The sequence below is a fragment of the Salmo salar genome, chromosome 01 (assembly GCF_965601325.2).
Source record: "Salmo salar chromosome 01, fSalSal1, whole genome shotgun sequence".
Classification (NCBI taxonomy): Eukaryota; Metazoa; Chordata; class Actinopteri; order Salmoniformes; family Salmonidae; genus Salmo; species Salmo salar.
In genome coordinates, this window is record NC_138291.1 from 87,044,090 (window position 1) to 87,058,924 (window position 14,835).

The 14,835-nt window shown below is 44.9% G+C and overlaps 1 protein-coding gene across 3 annotated transcripts in view; it reads right to left on the reverse strand.

Annotated features, from left to right (window-relative positions):
- LOC106611651 (disks large homolog 5) overlaps positions 1-14,835 on the reverse strand; it is a 132,257-nt gene that overhangs the window by 25,767 nt on the left and 91,655 nt on the right. For all 3 annotated transcript variants that reach the window (XM_082977655.1, XM_045723553.2, XM_014212109.3), the window contains exons 11-16: positions 12,970-13,200; positions 2,256-2,440; positions 1,843-1,968; positions 1,410-1,542; positions 1,096-1,223; positions 786-961 (exon numbers count right to left, since the gene is read on the reverse strand). In XM_082977655.1, the coding sequence (XP_082833781.1) occupies positions 786-961; positions 1,096-1,223; positions 1,410-1,542; positions 1,843-1,968; positions 2,256-2,440; positions 12,970-13,200 (979 nt within the window). The remainder of the gene's footprint in view (positions 1-785; positions 962-1,095; positions 1,224-1,409; positions 1,543-1,842; positions 1,969-2,255; positions 2,441-12,969; positions 13,201-14,835) is intronic.

Genomic DNA, 14,835 nt, shown 5'->3' on the forward strand with positions numbered 1-14,835 from the left:
CTTGTCAATTAACACAATAATAACACCTTTGGAATTTTAACAATATAATATGTCTAACCAGAAAAAAGAACCCAGCATTGTTCTTCAAACTGTTTTTTGTAGAAACTTTGAGATTGAGATAAAGGTTCTGTAAAAGAACCATTAAAAAGAGCATCAAAAAAGGCATCAAAAATGGTTGTAATCATAGCAGAATCCTTTTTGGTGCCCTTTTTTTAAAATAGTTCTTTATAGCACCATAAAGGTTACATTTTTAACCTTATGAGCATGCTTCTTTATAGAACATTCAAAAAAAGTTCTATATAGCACCAAAAAGGGATCCGCTATGTTTAGAAGTGAAAGAAGACTTATTTGGCATTTATATAGAACTGTACCTGTACACGGCCAATCTGTAAATAGCACACCCCACTACCTCATCCCCATATTGTTATTTATCCTCTTGCTCTTTTGCACCCCAGTATCTCTACTTGCACATCTATCACTCCAGTGTTAATGCTAAATTGTAATTATTTTGCCTCTATGGCCTATTTATTGCCTTACCTCCCTAACCTTACTACATTTGCACACACTGTACATAGATTTTCCTATTGTGTTATTGACTGTATGTTTGTTTATGTGTAACTCTGTGTTGTTGTTTTTGTCGTACTGCTTTGCTTTATCTTGGCCAGGTCGCAGTTGTAAATGAGAACTTGTTCTCAACTGGCCTACCTGGTTAAATAAAGGTGAAATAAAAAACATTTAAAAAAATTGTTTTTATTGTGTGAGGTATTGCTGTATATGAGTAATACCTTTGTATCCTGTGAGGTTGATCTCAATAGGAGTGATTAAGCGTCCTCCCATAGATTTCCTCCTGCGGACCACCATATTGATCACTCCTTCTCCGCTCAGCACCGCCTTCAGAACCTGCTTCCTGTCCTTATTGGTCAGGTCCACATTGTTTATCTTCAACAGCCAATCATTCACTCTGTAGAGAGAAGAGCAAACAATAATTTACTTTGTAGAGAGAAGATGCAACCAAGCAGAACTGTAAACAGTGGATGATTAATAATAACAATATGTTTTTCAAAAGTAGGAAGAAGGCCATTAAGTGTGATTTACCTTAGCCTTCCTTCAGCAATACCTCCTCTGTCCACCTTACTCACAAATATCCCACAGTCTCCTGGTAAATATGGCTCATTTATCCCCTCGGCAACGTCAAAACCAAGTGCTTTTAAATCCATGTGCTCCTGAAATAACGTAAATAAAGCATTACTCTTTCCTCATTAGAAAGGCACATTTGATCTAAAATGTGTCCATGTCTGAATATTACTACTGTATTCATTCTTTGTGGTTCAATTCAATTTGGCAATAGCACAAAGTAATGCATGTGGAAGTGGCTAAGGTAAATAGCTTGGTGAGCGCTAAACGCTTACTCTGTTTTTCTCAAACTCCACAACTTCCGTCTCCCACTCCAAAGAGTCGGTGTCGATGGCTGAATCGTGTGAATTATGAGCCATCAGCTGACGAAAACTGGCCTCCTTTTCCAACTGGTCTTCCATCCTTTCTCTGTAGAAAGAAAGATAATCTTTGAAAACAACCTTTACATTTGAAGACAAACTTGTACATATACAGACAGCCAGTCGTTAGATACACATTTCAACCACTAGGTGGCAATAAAACCTGGTTGTAAATAATACTGTCAGAGCACCAAAACCCACAGTACTTCAAATCAAGTTACAGAACTGGCAAAGTTAAATAATAGGGTTCTATTACTCTGTACTGTAAATCGTTTTCAGAGGTGTATATTCTGATGTGGATTGATGGCGAAATGGATGGATGGAGGATATGGAGGGATGAATAACTCACTTGAGCTCCTTAAGTTCGCGTGACGCGTCATTTTTCTGTTTCCTGGTATCATCTAGGTTTCTCAAGGCATCTGCCAGGTCGCTCACCGCTCGGTCCCTCTCTCTCCTCAGGTTGTCACATAACGTTCTGACAGACACACACACAGGACGTCATCTTTATCTATTTATTCATTACCTTTCAAGCTTGTCCCATTTTATGTAAATATCCAATAATCACCCACTCTTCTCTGGAAATTTAAGACCGAGCCTTTCAACACTTGTAAATTTTCGGCACTGGCCACTGATCCTTGAGTCTTCAATATCGATATAAAGTGTGTTTCTTAGCTATCATCCAGTTGGCTTCCTGACAGGTTCTAGGGGCCACGTGCTATGGGATGTAAGATGTTTCTCTCTATTTATTCTCTCTCTACTCACCGAATACTCTCTCTCTCTGCCACTATCTTGTCTCTCTCCTGAAAGGCCCAGTCGCGTCGACACTTAGCCACCTCTGCTTCCTGCGTCGCCTCCTTCAGCTCCTGAGACATGGCTTCGTACTGCTTCCTCAGCACCTCTATCTCCTTGTTGGCCCGCTCCATGTCCAGGGTTGTCGAGTCTTGTTTCTGATGGGGAGGAAATGGGTGTAGGTTGAAGTTGCCCCTAGATGCTGATCCTGTGTCAGTTTAGTATCCCCCCCACTAATGGTTAAGATACGATTGGGGGAGGGGAAGCTTATCCTAGATCTTTACCTAGGAGAAACTTCACCCCGGAGCGAGGAAATACACAACTATATGACATAGTTTTTATGACGAACTACACTCAGTGGCCAGTTTATTATGTGTACACCTATCTAGTACTGGGTCGGACCCCCCTTTGCCTCCAGAACAGTCTGAATTCTTCAGGGCATTGGAATGTTGCTCAATTGGTATCAAGGGACCCAACATGTGCCAGGAACACATTCCCCACACCATTACACCACTGCCACCAGCCTGTACCGTTGATATCAGGCAAGATGGGGCCATGTACTCATGCTGCTTACGCCAAATCGCAATCGGAACCGGAATTCCTCGGACCAGGCAATGTTTTTCGTGAACGGGGTGGTGGAACTAATAAACTAGATATTTCAAGCACACAAGTTCTTTCAGTTGAAAATATTAGGTGAATGTGTTTCCTCATAGGAAAACTGGAATTGAGAGTTAAAATTTCAATTCCAACTTCCTGATTTGATTGAACTGAAAATGGAATTGACCCCAACTGACTTGTTGTGTAACATTTTGTTTGAGTGCATCCTATGGATTAGATTATAGATTTGGCTGTGAAGTGGGACAGACAGGGATGTGACGGCTGGTTGTACTTTTTTCATTCCAGCTTTGCTCACTGTGCTGTGCCCTTTACCCAGCGTAACACCGCCAAGCAGGTGCCACATAGCAGGGGATTCATAAAAGATTATCCAGCCAGCCACCACGATGGCAGCAGGGAATTGGACCATTTTAACAAACAAACAAACAGACAAACAAACAGACAGACAGACAGACAGACAGACAGACAGACAGACAGACAGACAGACAGACAGACAGACAGACAGACAGACAGACAGACAGACAGACAGACAGACAGACAGACAGACAGACAGACAGACAGACAGACAGACAGACAGACAGACAGACAGACAGACAGACAGACAGACAGACAGACAGACAGACAGACAGACAGACAGACAGACAGACAGACAGTACCAATTCTACCACAGTATTTCTGCATCCCAAATGGCACCCTATTCCCTATATACAGCGGATTTGGACAGACCCCTTGACTTTCTCCACATTTTGTTACATTACAGCCTTATTCTAAAATGGATTAAATACTTTTTCCCCTCATCAATCTACACACAATACCCGATAATGGCAAAGCGAATACAGTTTTTAGAAATGGTAGCAAATGTATTGAAAATTTTAAAAAACAGACCCTTTGCTATGAGACTCGAAATTGTGCTCAGGTGCATCCTGTTTCCAGTGATTATCCATGAGATGTTTCTACAACTTGATTGGAGTCCACATGTGGTAAATTAAATTGATTGAACATGATTTGGAAAGGCACACACCTGTCTATATAAGGTCCCACAGTTGACAGTGCATATCAGAGCAAAAACCAAGCCATGAGGTCAAAGGAACTGTCCGTAGAGCTCCAAGACAGGATTGTGTCGAGGTACAGATCTGGGGAAGGGTACCAAAAAATGTCTACAGCATTGAAGGTCCCCAAGAACACAGTGGCCTCCATCATTCTTAAATGGAAGAAGTTTGAAACCACCAAGACTCTTCCTAGAGCTGTCCGCCCAGCCAACTGAGCAATCGGGGGAGAAGAGCCTTGGTCAGGGAGGTGGCCAAGAACCTGATGGTCACTCTGACAGAGCTCCAGAGTTTATCTGTGGAGATGGGAGGACCTTCCAGAAGGACAACCATCTCTGCAGCACTCCACCAATAAGGCCTTTATGGTAGAGTGGTTAAGCAAGCAGTGTGGCTTGGCAGGGTTGTGTTTCGGAGGAGGCATGGCTCTCGACCTTCGCCTCACCCAACTCCATGTGGGAGTTGCAGCGATGGGACAAGACTGTAATTACCAATTGGATATCATGAAATTGGGGATAACAATTTCTTTTCTTAAGATTCTCTGGTCTGATGATTGAATTCTTTGGCCTGAATCTGGAGGAAACCTGGCACCATCCCTACAGTGAAGCATGGTTGTGGCAGCATCATGCTGTGGGGATGTTTTTCAGCGGCAGGGACTGAGAGACTAGTCAGGATTGAGGGAAAGATGAACGGAGCAAAGTACAGAGAGATCCTTGATGAAAACTTGCTCCAGACCGCTCAAGTCCTCAGACTGGGGCGAAGGTTCACCTTCCAACAGGACAATGACCCTAAGCCCACATCCAAGACAACGCAGGAGTGGCTTCGGGACAAGTCTCTGAATGTCCTTGAGTGGCCCCGCCAGAGCCCAGACTTCAACCCGACCAAACATCTCTGGAGAGACCTGAAAATAGCTGTGCAGCGACGCTCACCATACAACCTGACAGAGTTAGAAAATCTGCAGAGAAGAATGGGAGAAACTCCCCAAATACAGGTGTGCCAAGCTTGAAGTGTCAAACCCAAGATTCGAGCCTGAAATTGCTGCCACAAGTGCTTCAACAAAGTATTGAGTAAAGGGTCGGAATACTTATATAAATGTCATATTTCTGTTTTTTGTTTTTTTTATGAATTTGCTAAAATTGTGCTTTGACATCATGGGGTATTGTGTGTAGATTGATGAGATAAAAAAAAGATTTAATCCATTTTAGAATAAGGCTGTAACGTAACAAAATGTGGAAAAAGTCAAGGGGTCTGAATTCTTTCCAAATGCACTGTAGATATTCAGTAGAAAATAGAACATTTGTGGGCAGAACTGAAAAGCGTGTGCGAGCAAGGAGGCCTACAAACCTGACTCAGTTACACCAGCTCTGTCAGGAGGAATGGGCCAAAAATCACCCAACCTATTGAGGGAAGCTTGTGGAAGGCTACCTGAAACGTTTGACCCAAGTTAAGCTATTTAAAGGCAATGCTACCAAATACTAATTGAGTGTATGTAAACTTCTGACCCACTGGGAATGTGATGAAAGAAATAAAAGCTGAAATAAATCATTCTCTCTACTATTATTCTGACATTTCACATTCTTAAAATAAAGTGGTGATCCTAACTGACCCAAGACAGGGAATTTTTACTAGGATTAAATGTCAGGAAGTGTGAAAAACTGAGTTTAAATGTATTTGGCTAAGGTGTATGTGTATGTATATTCTAAGTCCGAACCGTCCAGAGTAGTGATGCTAGGTGGGGGGCGGGTGTGGGCAGTGATCGGTTAAAGAGCATGCATTTAGTTTTACTAAATTTACTTTAATGATGTCAATTATGTCAATTAGCCTATCAGAAGCTTCTAAAGCCATGACATCATTTTCTGAATTTTCCAATCTGTTTAAAGGCCCAGTCAACTTAATGTATGTAAACTTCTGACCCACTGAAATTGTGATACAGTGAATTATATAAGTGAAATAATATGTCTGTAAACAATTGTTTGAAAAATTTGTGTTGTGCACAAAGTACAAGTCCTAACCGACCAAAACTAGATTGTTAACAAGAAATTTGTGGAGTGGTTGAAAAACGAGTTTCAATGACTCCAACCTAAGTGTATGTAAACTTCCGACCTCAACTGTATATATACACTGCTCAAAAAAATAAAGGGAACTCTAAAATAACACATCCTAGATCTGAATGAATGAAATAATCTTATTAAATACTTTATCAACCCATGGAGGTCTGGATTTGGAGTCACACTCAAAATTAAAGTGGAAAACCACACTACAGGCTGATCCAACTTTGATGTAATGTCCTTAAAACAAGTCAAAATGAGGCTCAGTAGTGTTTGTGGCCTCCACGTGCCTGTATGACCTCCCTACAATGCCTGGGCATGCTCCTGATGAGGTGGCGGATGGTCTCCTGAGGGATCTCCTCCCAGACCTGGACTAAAGCATCCTCCAACTCCTGGACAGTCTGTGGTGCAACGTGGCGTTGGTGGATGGAGCGAGACATGATGTCCCAGATGTGCTCAATTGGATTCAGGTCTGGGGAACGGGCGGGCCAGTCCATAGCATCAATGCCTTCCTATTGCAGGAACTGTTGACACACTCCAGCCACATGAGGTCTAGCATTGTCTTGCATTAGGAGGAACCCAGGGCCAATCGCACCAGCATATGGTCTCACAAGGGGTCTGAGGATCTCATCTCGGTACCTAATGGCAGTCAGGCTACCTCTGGTGAGCACATGGAGGGCTGTGCGGCCCCCCAAAGAAATGCCACCCCACACCATGACTGACCAACCGCCAAACTGGTCATGCTGGAGGATGTTGCAGGCAGCAGAACGTTCTCCACGGCGTCTCCAGACTCTGTCACGTCTGTCATATGTGCTCAGTGTGAACCTGCTTTCATCTGTGAAGAGCACAGGGTGCCAGTGGCGAATTTGCCAATCTTGGTGTTCTCTGGCAAATGCCAAACGTCCTGCACGGTGTTGGGCTGTAAGCACAACCCCCACCTGTGGACGTCGGGCCCTCATACCACCCGCATGGAGTCTGTTTCTGACCGTTTGAGCAGACACATGCACATTTGTGGCCTGCTGGAGGTCATTTTGCAGGATTCTGGCAGTGCTCCTCCTGCTCCGCCTTGCACAAAGGCGGAGGTAGCGGTCCTGCTGCTGGGTTGTTGCCCTCCTACGGCCTCCTCCACGTCTCCTGATGTACTGGCCTGTCTCCTGGTAGCGCCTCCATGCTCTGGACGCTACGCTGACAGACACAGCAAACCTTCTTGCATTGATGTGCCATCCTGGATTAGCTGCACTACCTGAGCCACGTGTGTGGGTTGTAGACTCCGTCTCATGCTACCACTAGAGTGAAAGCACCGCCAGCATTCAAAAGTGACCAAAACATCAGCCAGGAAGCATAGGAACTGAGAAGTGGTCTGTGGTCACCACCTGCAGAACCACTCCTTTATTGGGGGTGTCTTGCTAATTGCCTATAATTTCCACCTGTTGTCTATTCCATTTGCACAACAGCATGTGAAATTTATTGTCAATCAGTGTTGCTTCCTAAGTGGACAGTTTGATTTCACAGAAGTGTGATTGACTTGGAGTTACATTGTGTTGTTTACCCTTACATTTTTTGAGCAGTGTATATATATATACTGCTCAAAAAAACAAAGGGAACACTTAAACAACACAATGTAACTCCAAGTCAATCACACTTCTGTGAAATCAAACTGTCCACTTAGGAAGCAACAGTGATTGACAATAAATTTCACATGCTGTTGTATATATATAACTCAGCAAAAAAATAAACGTCCCTTTTTCAAAGATAATTCGTAAAAATCCAAATAAGTTCACAGATCTTCATTGTAAAGGGTTTAAACACTGTTTCCCATGCTTGTTCAATGAACCATAAACAATGAATGAACATGCACCAGTGGAACGGTCGTTAAGACACTAACAGCTAACAGACGGTATGAAATTAAAGTCACAGTTATGAAAACTTAGGACACTAAAGAGGCCTTTCTACTGACTCTGAAAAACACCAAAAGAAAGATGCCCAGGGTCCCTGCTCATCTGTGTGAACGTGCCTTAGGCATACTGCAAGGAGGCATGAGGACTGCAGATGTGGTCAGGGCAATAAATTGCAATGTCTGTACTGTGAGATACCTAAGGCAGCGCTACAGGGAGACAGGATGGACAGCTGATCATCCTCGCAGTGGCAGACCACGTGTAACAACACCTGCACAGGATCGGTACATCCGAACATCACACCTGCGGGAAAGGTATAGGATGGCAACAACAACTTCCCAAGTTACACCAGGAACGCACAATCCCTCCATCAGTGCTCAGACTGTCCGCAATAGGCTGAGAGAGGCTGGACTGAGGGCTTGTAGGCCTGTTGTAAGACAGGTGCTCACCAGACATCACCGGCAACGTCGCCTATGGGCACAAACCCACCGTCGCTGGACCAGACAGGACTGGCAAAAAGTGCTCTTCACTGACGAGTCGTGGTTTTGTCTCACCAGGAGTGATGGTCAGATTCACGTTTATCATCGAAGGAATGAGCGTTACACTGAGGCCTGTACTCTGGAGCGGGATTGACTTGGAGGTGGAGGGTCCGTCATGGTCTGGGGCGGTGTGTCACAGCATCATCGGACTGAGCTTGTTGTCATTGCAGGCAATCTCAATGCTGTGCGTTACAGGGAAGACATCCTCCTCCCTCATGTGGTGTCCTTCCTGCAGGCTCATCCTGACATGACCCTCCAGCATGACAATGCCATCAACCATACTGCTCATTCTGTGCGTGATTTCCTGCAAGACAGGAATGTCAGTGTTCTGCCATGGCCAGCGAAGAGCCCAGATCTCAATCCCATTGGGCACGTCTGGGACCTGTTGGATTGGAGGGTGAGGGCTAGGGCCATTCCCCCCAGAAATGTCCGGGAACTTGCAGGTGCCTTGGTGGAAGAGTGGGGTAACATCTCACAGCAAGAACTGGCAAATCTGGTGCAGTCCATGAGGAGGAGATGCACTGCAGTACTTAATGCAGCTGGTGGCCACACCAGATACTGACTGTTACTTTGACCTCCCCCCTTTGTTCAGGGACACATTATTCCATTTCTGTTAGTCACATGTCTGTGGAACTTGTTCAGTCCATGTCTCAGTTGTTGAATCTTGTTTTGTTCATACAAATATTTACACGTTAAATGTGCTGAATATAAACGGAGTTGACAGCGAGAGGACATTTCTTTTTTTGCTGAGTTATATATATATATATATATATGTAGAATAGGGTGCAATTTGGGACACATCCTATGTTTCAACCTCTCTGCATGCTTCAAAGTGTAACACTGATACTGGGGAAGTGATGCTGAGCAATAGTAGTAGTGAAGCATTGGGCGATTGAATTATGGTCCAGAGTAAATCAATCCCGTTCCATTTCCTGTGTTTACTGTGGCTGTTGGGCAGTAATGAAGTGCTTTGTATAGCGGCAGGCAGCACTTTTATACCCACTATGTGTCAAAGTCAGAGAAATGCCTTCCACTTCAATTGCTGATAATTTCATAATGTAGGGATCTTTTGACTTCTACCTCTGTAGGAAATTCTACAAGACAATCAGAGAGAGAAAGCTTGACACAAAATTAAATGATGCTGGGACAAATGTGTTGTAAGAGCCATGGAGAAGAGTTTCAGCAGTATCTGCAGAGGGGATTCAGAGAGGACAGTATGGGATGATGTGATTTGGGGTAATGCTAAGAATAAGATGAATGCATTAGTCTTTATCTTCACCTCAACACAGAAAGACTATAAACTATACCCAACCAACTACAGTATACAGCAGGGATCATCAACTAGATTCAGCCTCGGGCCAATTTCTTTCTTGAGCACACAGTCGGCGGGCCGGACATCATTTCAAATCATTTGTAGATTGCAGGTTGACCGCAAGAAGCCCAAACTGTTATTATATTTGACTAAAGCATAATCATTTCAAGCCTTGCTTACATTTGTATACAATCACGTCTCTCTATTATTATTCAATCAATCCTGTCTAGCCTGTATGGTCTGTCTAGCCTGTATGGTCTGTCTAGCCTGTATGGTCTGTCTAGCCTGTATGGTCTGTCTGGCCTGTATGGTCTGTCTGGCCTGTATGGTCTGTATGGCCTGTATGGTCTGTCTAGCCTGTATGGTCTGTCTGGCCTGTATGGTCTGTCTGGCCTGTATGGTCTGTCTAGCCTGTATTGTCTGTCTAGCCTGTATGGTCTGTCTAGCCTGTATGGTCTGTCTGGCCTGTATGGTCTGTCTGGCCTGTATGGTCTGTATGGCCTGTCTAGCCTGTATGACCTGTCTGTCTAGCCTGTATGGTCTGTATGGTCTATATGGTCTGTCTAGCCTGTATGGCCTGTATGACCTGTCTAGCCTGTATGACCTGTCTGTCTAGCCTGTATGGTCTGTCTGTCTAGCCTGTATGGTCTGTCTGTCTAGCCTGTATGGTCTGTCTGTCTAGCCTGTATGGTCTGTCTGTCTAGCCTGTATGGTCTGTCTGTCTAGCCTGTCTAGCCTGTATGGCCTGTCTGTCTAGCCTGTATGGTCTGTCTGGCCTGTATGTATTGTCTGGCTGGCCTGTATTGTCTGGCTGGCCTGTATTACCTGTCTAGCCTGTATTACCTGTCTAGCCTGTATTACCTGTCTGGCCTGTCTGGGCTGTCTGGCCTGTATGGGCTGTCTGGGCTGTATGACCTGTATGGCCTGTATTACCTGTCTAGCCTGTATTACCTGTCTAGCCTGTATTACCTGTCTGGCCTGTCTGGGCTGTCTGGCCTGTATGGGCTGTCTGGCCTGTATGACCTGTAATACAGGCCAGACAGACCATACAGGTAATACAGGCCATACAGGCTAGACAGACCATACAGGCTAGACAGACAGTACAGGCTAGACAGACAGACCATACAGGCTAGACAGACAGCCCAGACAGGCCAGACAGCCCAGACAGGCCAGACAGCCCAGACAGGCCAGACAGCCCAGACAAGCTAGACAGGTCATACAGGCTAGACAGGTCATACAGGCTAGACAGGTCATACAGGCTAGACAGGTCATACAGGCCAGACAGACAGGTCATACAGGCTAGACAGACCATCTGGTCTGTATGGTCTGTATGGCCTGTATGGTCTGTCTAGCATGTATGGCCTGTCTAGCCTGTCTAGCCTGTATCATCTGTCTAGCCTGTCTGGCCTGTCTGTATGGTCTGTCTGGCCTGTATTGTCTGTCTGGTCTGTATTGTCTGTCTAGCCTGTACGGTCTGTCTAGTCTGTACGGTCTGTCTAGCCTGTACGGTCTGTCTAGCCTGTACGGTCTGTCTAGCCTGTACGGTCTGTCTAGCCTGTACGGTCTGTCTAGCCTGTACGGTCTGTCTAGCCTGTACGGTCTGTCTAGCCTGTACGGTCTGTCTGGCCTGTATGACCTGAATTGCCTGTCTGACCTGAATTGCCTGTCTGACCTGAATGGTCTGCCTGGTCTGTCTAGCCTGTATGGTCTGTCTGTCTAGCCTGTATGGTCTGTCTGTCTAGCCTGTATGGTCTGTCTGTCTAGCCTGTACTGTCTGTCTAGCCTGTATGGTCTGTCTAGCCTGTATGGCCTGTATTACCTGTATGGTCTGTCTGGCCTGTATTACCTGTCTGGCCTGTATGGCCTGTATTACCTGTCTGGCCTGTATGGTCTGCCTGGTCTGTCTAGCCTGTATGGTCTGTCTGTCTAGCCTGTATGGTCTGTCTGTCTAGCCTGTATGGTCTGTCTGTCTAGCCTGTATGGTCTGTCTAGCCTGTATGGTCTGTCTAGCCTGTATGGTCTGTCTGGCCTGTATTACCTGTATGGCCTGTATGGTCTGTCTGGCCTGTATGACCTAAATGGCCTGTATGGCTTGTATGGTCTGTCTAGCCTGCATGGCCTGTATTACCTGTCTGGCCTGTATTACCTGTCTGGCCTGTATGGTCTGCCTGGTCTGTCTATCCTGTATGGCCTGTCTGTCTAGCCTGTATGGTCTGTCTGTCTAGCCTGTATGACCTGTCTGTCTAGCCTGTATGGCCTGTCTGTCTAGCCTGTATGGTCTGTCTGTCTAGCCTGTATGGCCTGGTCTGTCTAGCCTGTATGGCCTGGTCTGTCTAGCCTGTATGGCCTGTCTGTCTAGCCTGTATGGTCTGTCTGTCTAGCCTGTATGGCCTGTCTGTCTAGCCTGTATGGTCGGTCTGTCTGGCCTGTATGGTCGGTCTGTCTGGCCTGTATGGTCTGTATGGCCTGTATTTCCTGTCTGGCCTGCCTGGCCTGTATGGTCTGTCTGGCCTATATGGTCTGTCTGGCCTGTATGGTCTGTCTGGCCTGTATGGTCTGTCTAGCCTGTATGGTCTGTCTAGCCTGTATGGTCTGTCTAGCCTGTATGACCTGTCTAGCCTGTATGACCTGTCTAGCCTGTATGACCTGTCTGTCTAGCCTGTATGACCTGTCTGTCTAGCCTGTATGACCTGTCTGTCTAGCCTGTATGACCTGTCTGTCTAGCCTGTATGACCTGTCTGTCTAGCCTGTATGACCTGTCTGTCTAGCCTGTATGACCTGTCTGTCTAGCCTGTATGACCTGTCCTAGCCTGTATGACCTGTCTAGCCTGTATGACCTGTCTAGCCTGTATGACCTGTCTGTCTAGCCTGTATGACCTGTCTAGCCTGTATGACCTGTCTAGCCTGTATGACCTGTCTGTCTAGCCTGTATGACCTGTCTAGCCTGTATGACCTGTCTAGCCTGTATGTTCTGTCTATTTCAGCAGCTGGTCTTGCATTTACATTTACATAACATTTAAGTCAGTCAGCAGATGCTCTTATCCAGAACGACTTACATTCATCTTAAGGTAGCTAGGTGAGACAACATTTCTCAGGTATAGCAAGTACAACATTTCCTCAGTAAAGTAGCTTTCAGCAAAGTCAGTGCGAGTATTAGTTCTTGCTGTTCTCTCTTATACAGGTGTGTTTAAGGTGTGTGTGTGTGTCGTAATGATCTCAGGTGTGTGTGTGTTACCTGTCTAGTCTGGTAGTATTCTCTCAGTAGCTGGTCTCTCTGTATGATGGCCTCTGTCCTCTCCTTGCGGGCCACATCTCTCTCCTCCCGGATCGTCTGGATGTCTTTACAGGCCTGGCTCAACTCCTTCTGGGCCTCAGCCTTGTCCTTCACCTCGTGGCAGCACTTCTCCAGCAGCTCATTCTTCTCACAGATAGCTCTGTCTCGGTCGATCAGCGCCGAGCCAAGCTCCTTCAGGACAAAGAAGAGAGCAATTAGCTCAGAAACTTCAAGTGACAACAACAAAAAAAGAGCCATATCATGGGGTTCCTTGATGTCCTGGTCATTTGTCAACCTTGTTATTGGTGTTTCTACCATGGCATGGCCTTTGTCTTTTATAATAGGATGCAGACGTGCAAGACTTGGAAGGCTTGCAAACTAGCTTATACATTCAGGTGTTTCATACTATTAAATGGCAGCTAATTGATTCTCTGTTATTGACGTGTTTCCTATATCGTTTTAAATAACAAATTAGCACACATAAGATCAACCAAGAGGACATTTCAGCCATGCATTCTGCGCATATTGAACCTTACCTGGCCTGACACAAACAAAATTACATTTACATTTGTTCTGAAAGGGGTACAATTGCTTGTCACTGTAGTGCTTCAGAACTAACCTTCTCCAGGGAAGGCTAACTCAGGGCTAGCTCCATTTATCCTGAAGAAAGTGTCGGAACCGCAAGTTGAGGACCAATGAAATCAGATTCCCTCCCTTCCCTCCTCCTCTTCTGGGCCTCATTTTCACCAAGTGAGTTTCAAGGCGAATGTTATAATTTATGACAATATATACATATCAGTGGAGGCTGGTGGGAGGAGCCATATGAGGGTGGGCTCATTGTAATGGCTGGAATGGAATGAATGAAATGGAGTCGAACATGTGGTTTCCATGTGTTTGATACCGTTCCATTCATGCCACTACAATTACCCCGTCCACCTATAGCTCCTCCCACTACCTCATAAGGCCTTATTTTAAGACCTAGTTTTACCCTACAGTGGCCTGAAATTCCTGGTTTACTGGCCACATCAGGCCTGTAAATCACATTATGCTGGCTTGGAAATTGATGTGTAATTCCTATTGGAATCAAGCCAGAGTTAGGATAGCCAACAGTTGGAATTTGTATTCACCTGCAATCTGCATTCAGAATAACTGACAGGGTTAGGAACATGATAAAGGAGACTACCAAACCATTTAAACTGGAACAACCATTTCAGTAACGGGTGCAATAAAATTAACTAACTGATTGGATTAGTTGAGAAAACTGTACATGAATTATCTTTATGTAGCATAAGATTAATCAGTCAAAGTAAATGCAAAAATACAGATATTAAAACAATTCTTTAAAAAAAATCTACCTGCAGTAGAGCATGCTGGGAAACATGATAATGATTATGGTACAAATTTGCCTTTTTAGGGTACCACCACCGTGACAAAGCCATTAATTCCTTTTAAGTGGCAACAATTCTGCTAAGCAAAGCTACAGATCAGTACCATCAAGAACTGAGGGTAGACAAAATACGTTTGTACCCTTGGAAATGGAGATTTACCTTCACCGTTCATTGAGAATGAGAGTGTGATGATTGTACCTTTATATAAAAACATTGGGTAGAAAAATCGACCATTATACTAGATTATCCACACATGTGCCCTAAAAGGTACCGAACAGTACCATGTGAGATCATACAGTGGGGCAAAAAAGTATTTAGTCGCCACCAATTGTGCAAGTTCTCCCACTTAAAAAGATGAGGCCTGTAACTTTCATCATAGGTACACTTCAACTATGACAGACAAAATGAGAAGAAAAAAAATCCTGAAAAATCACATTGT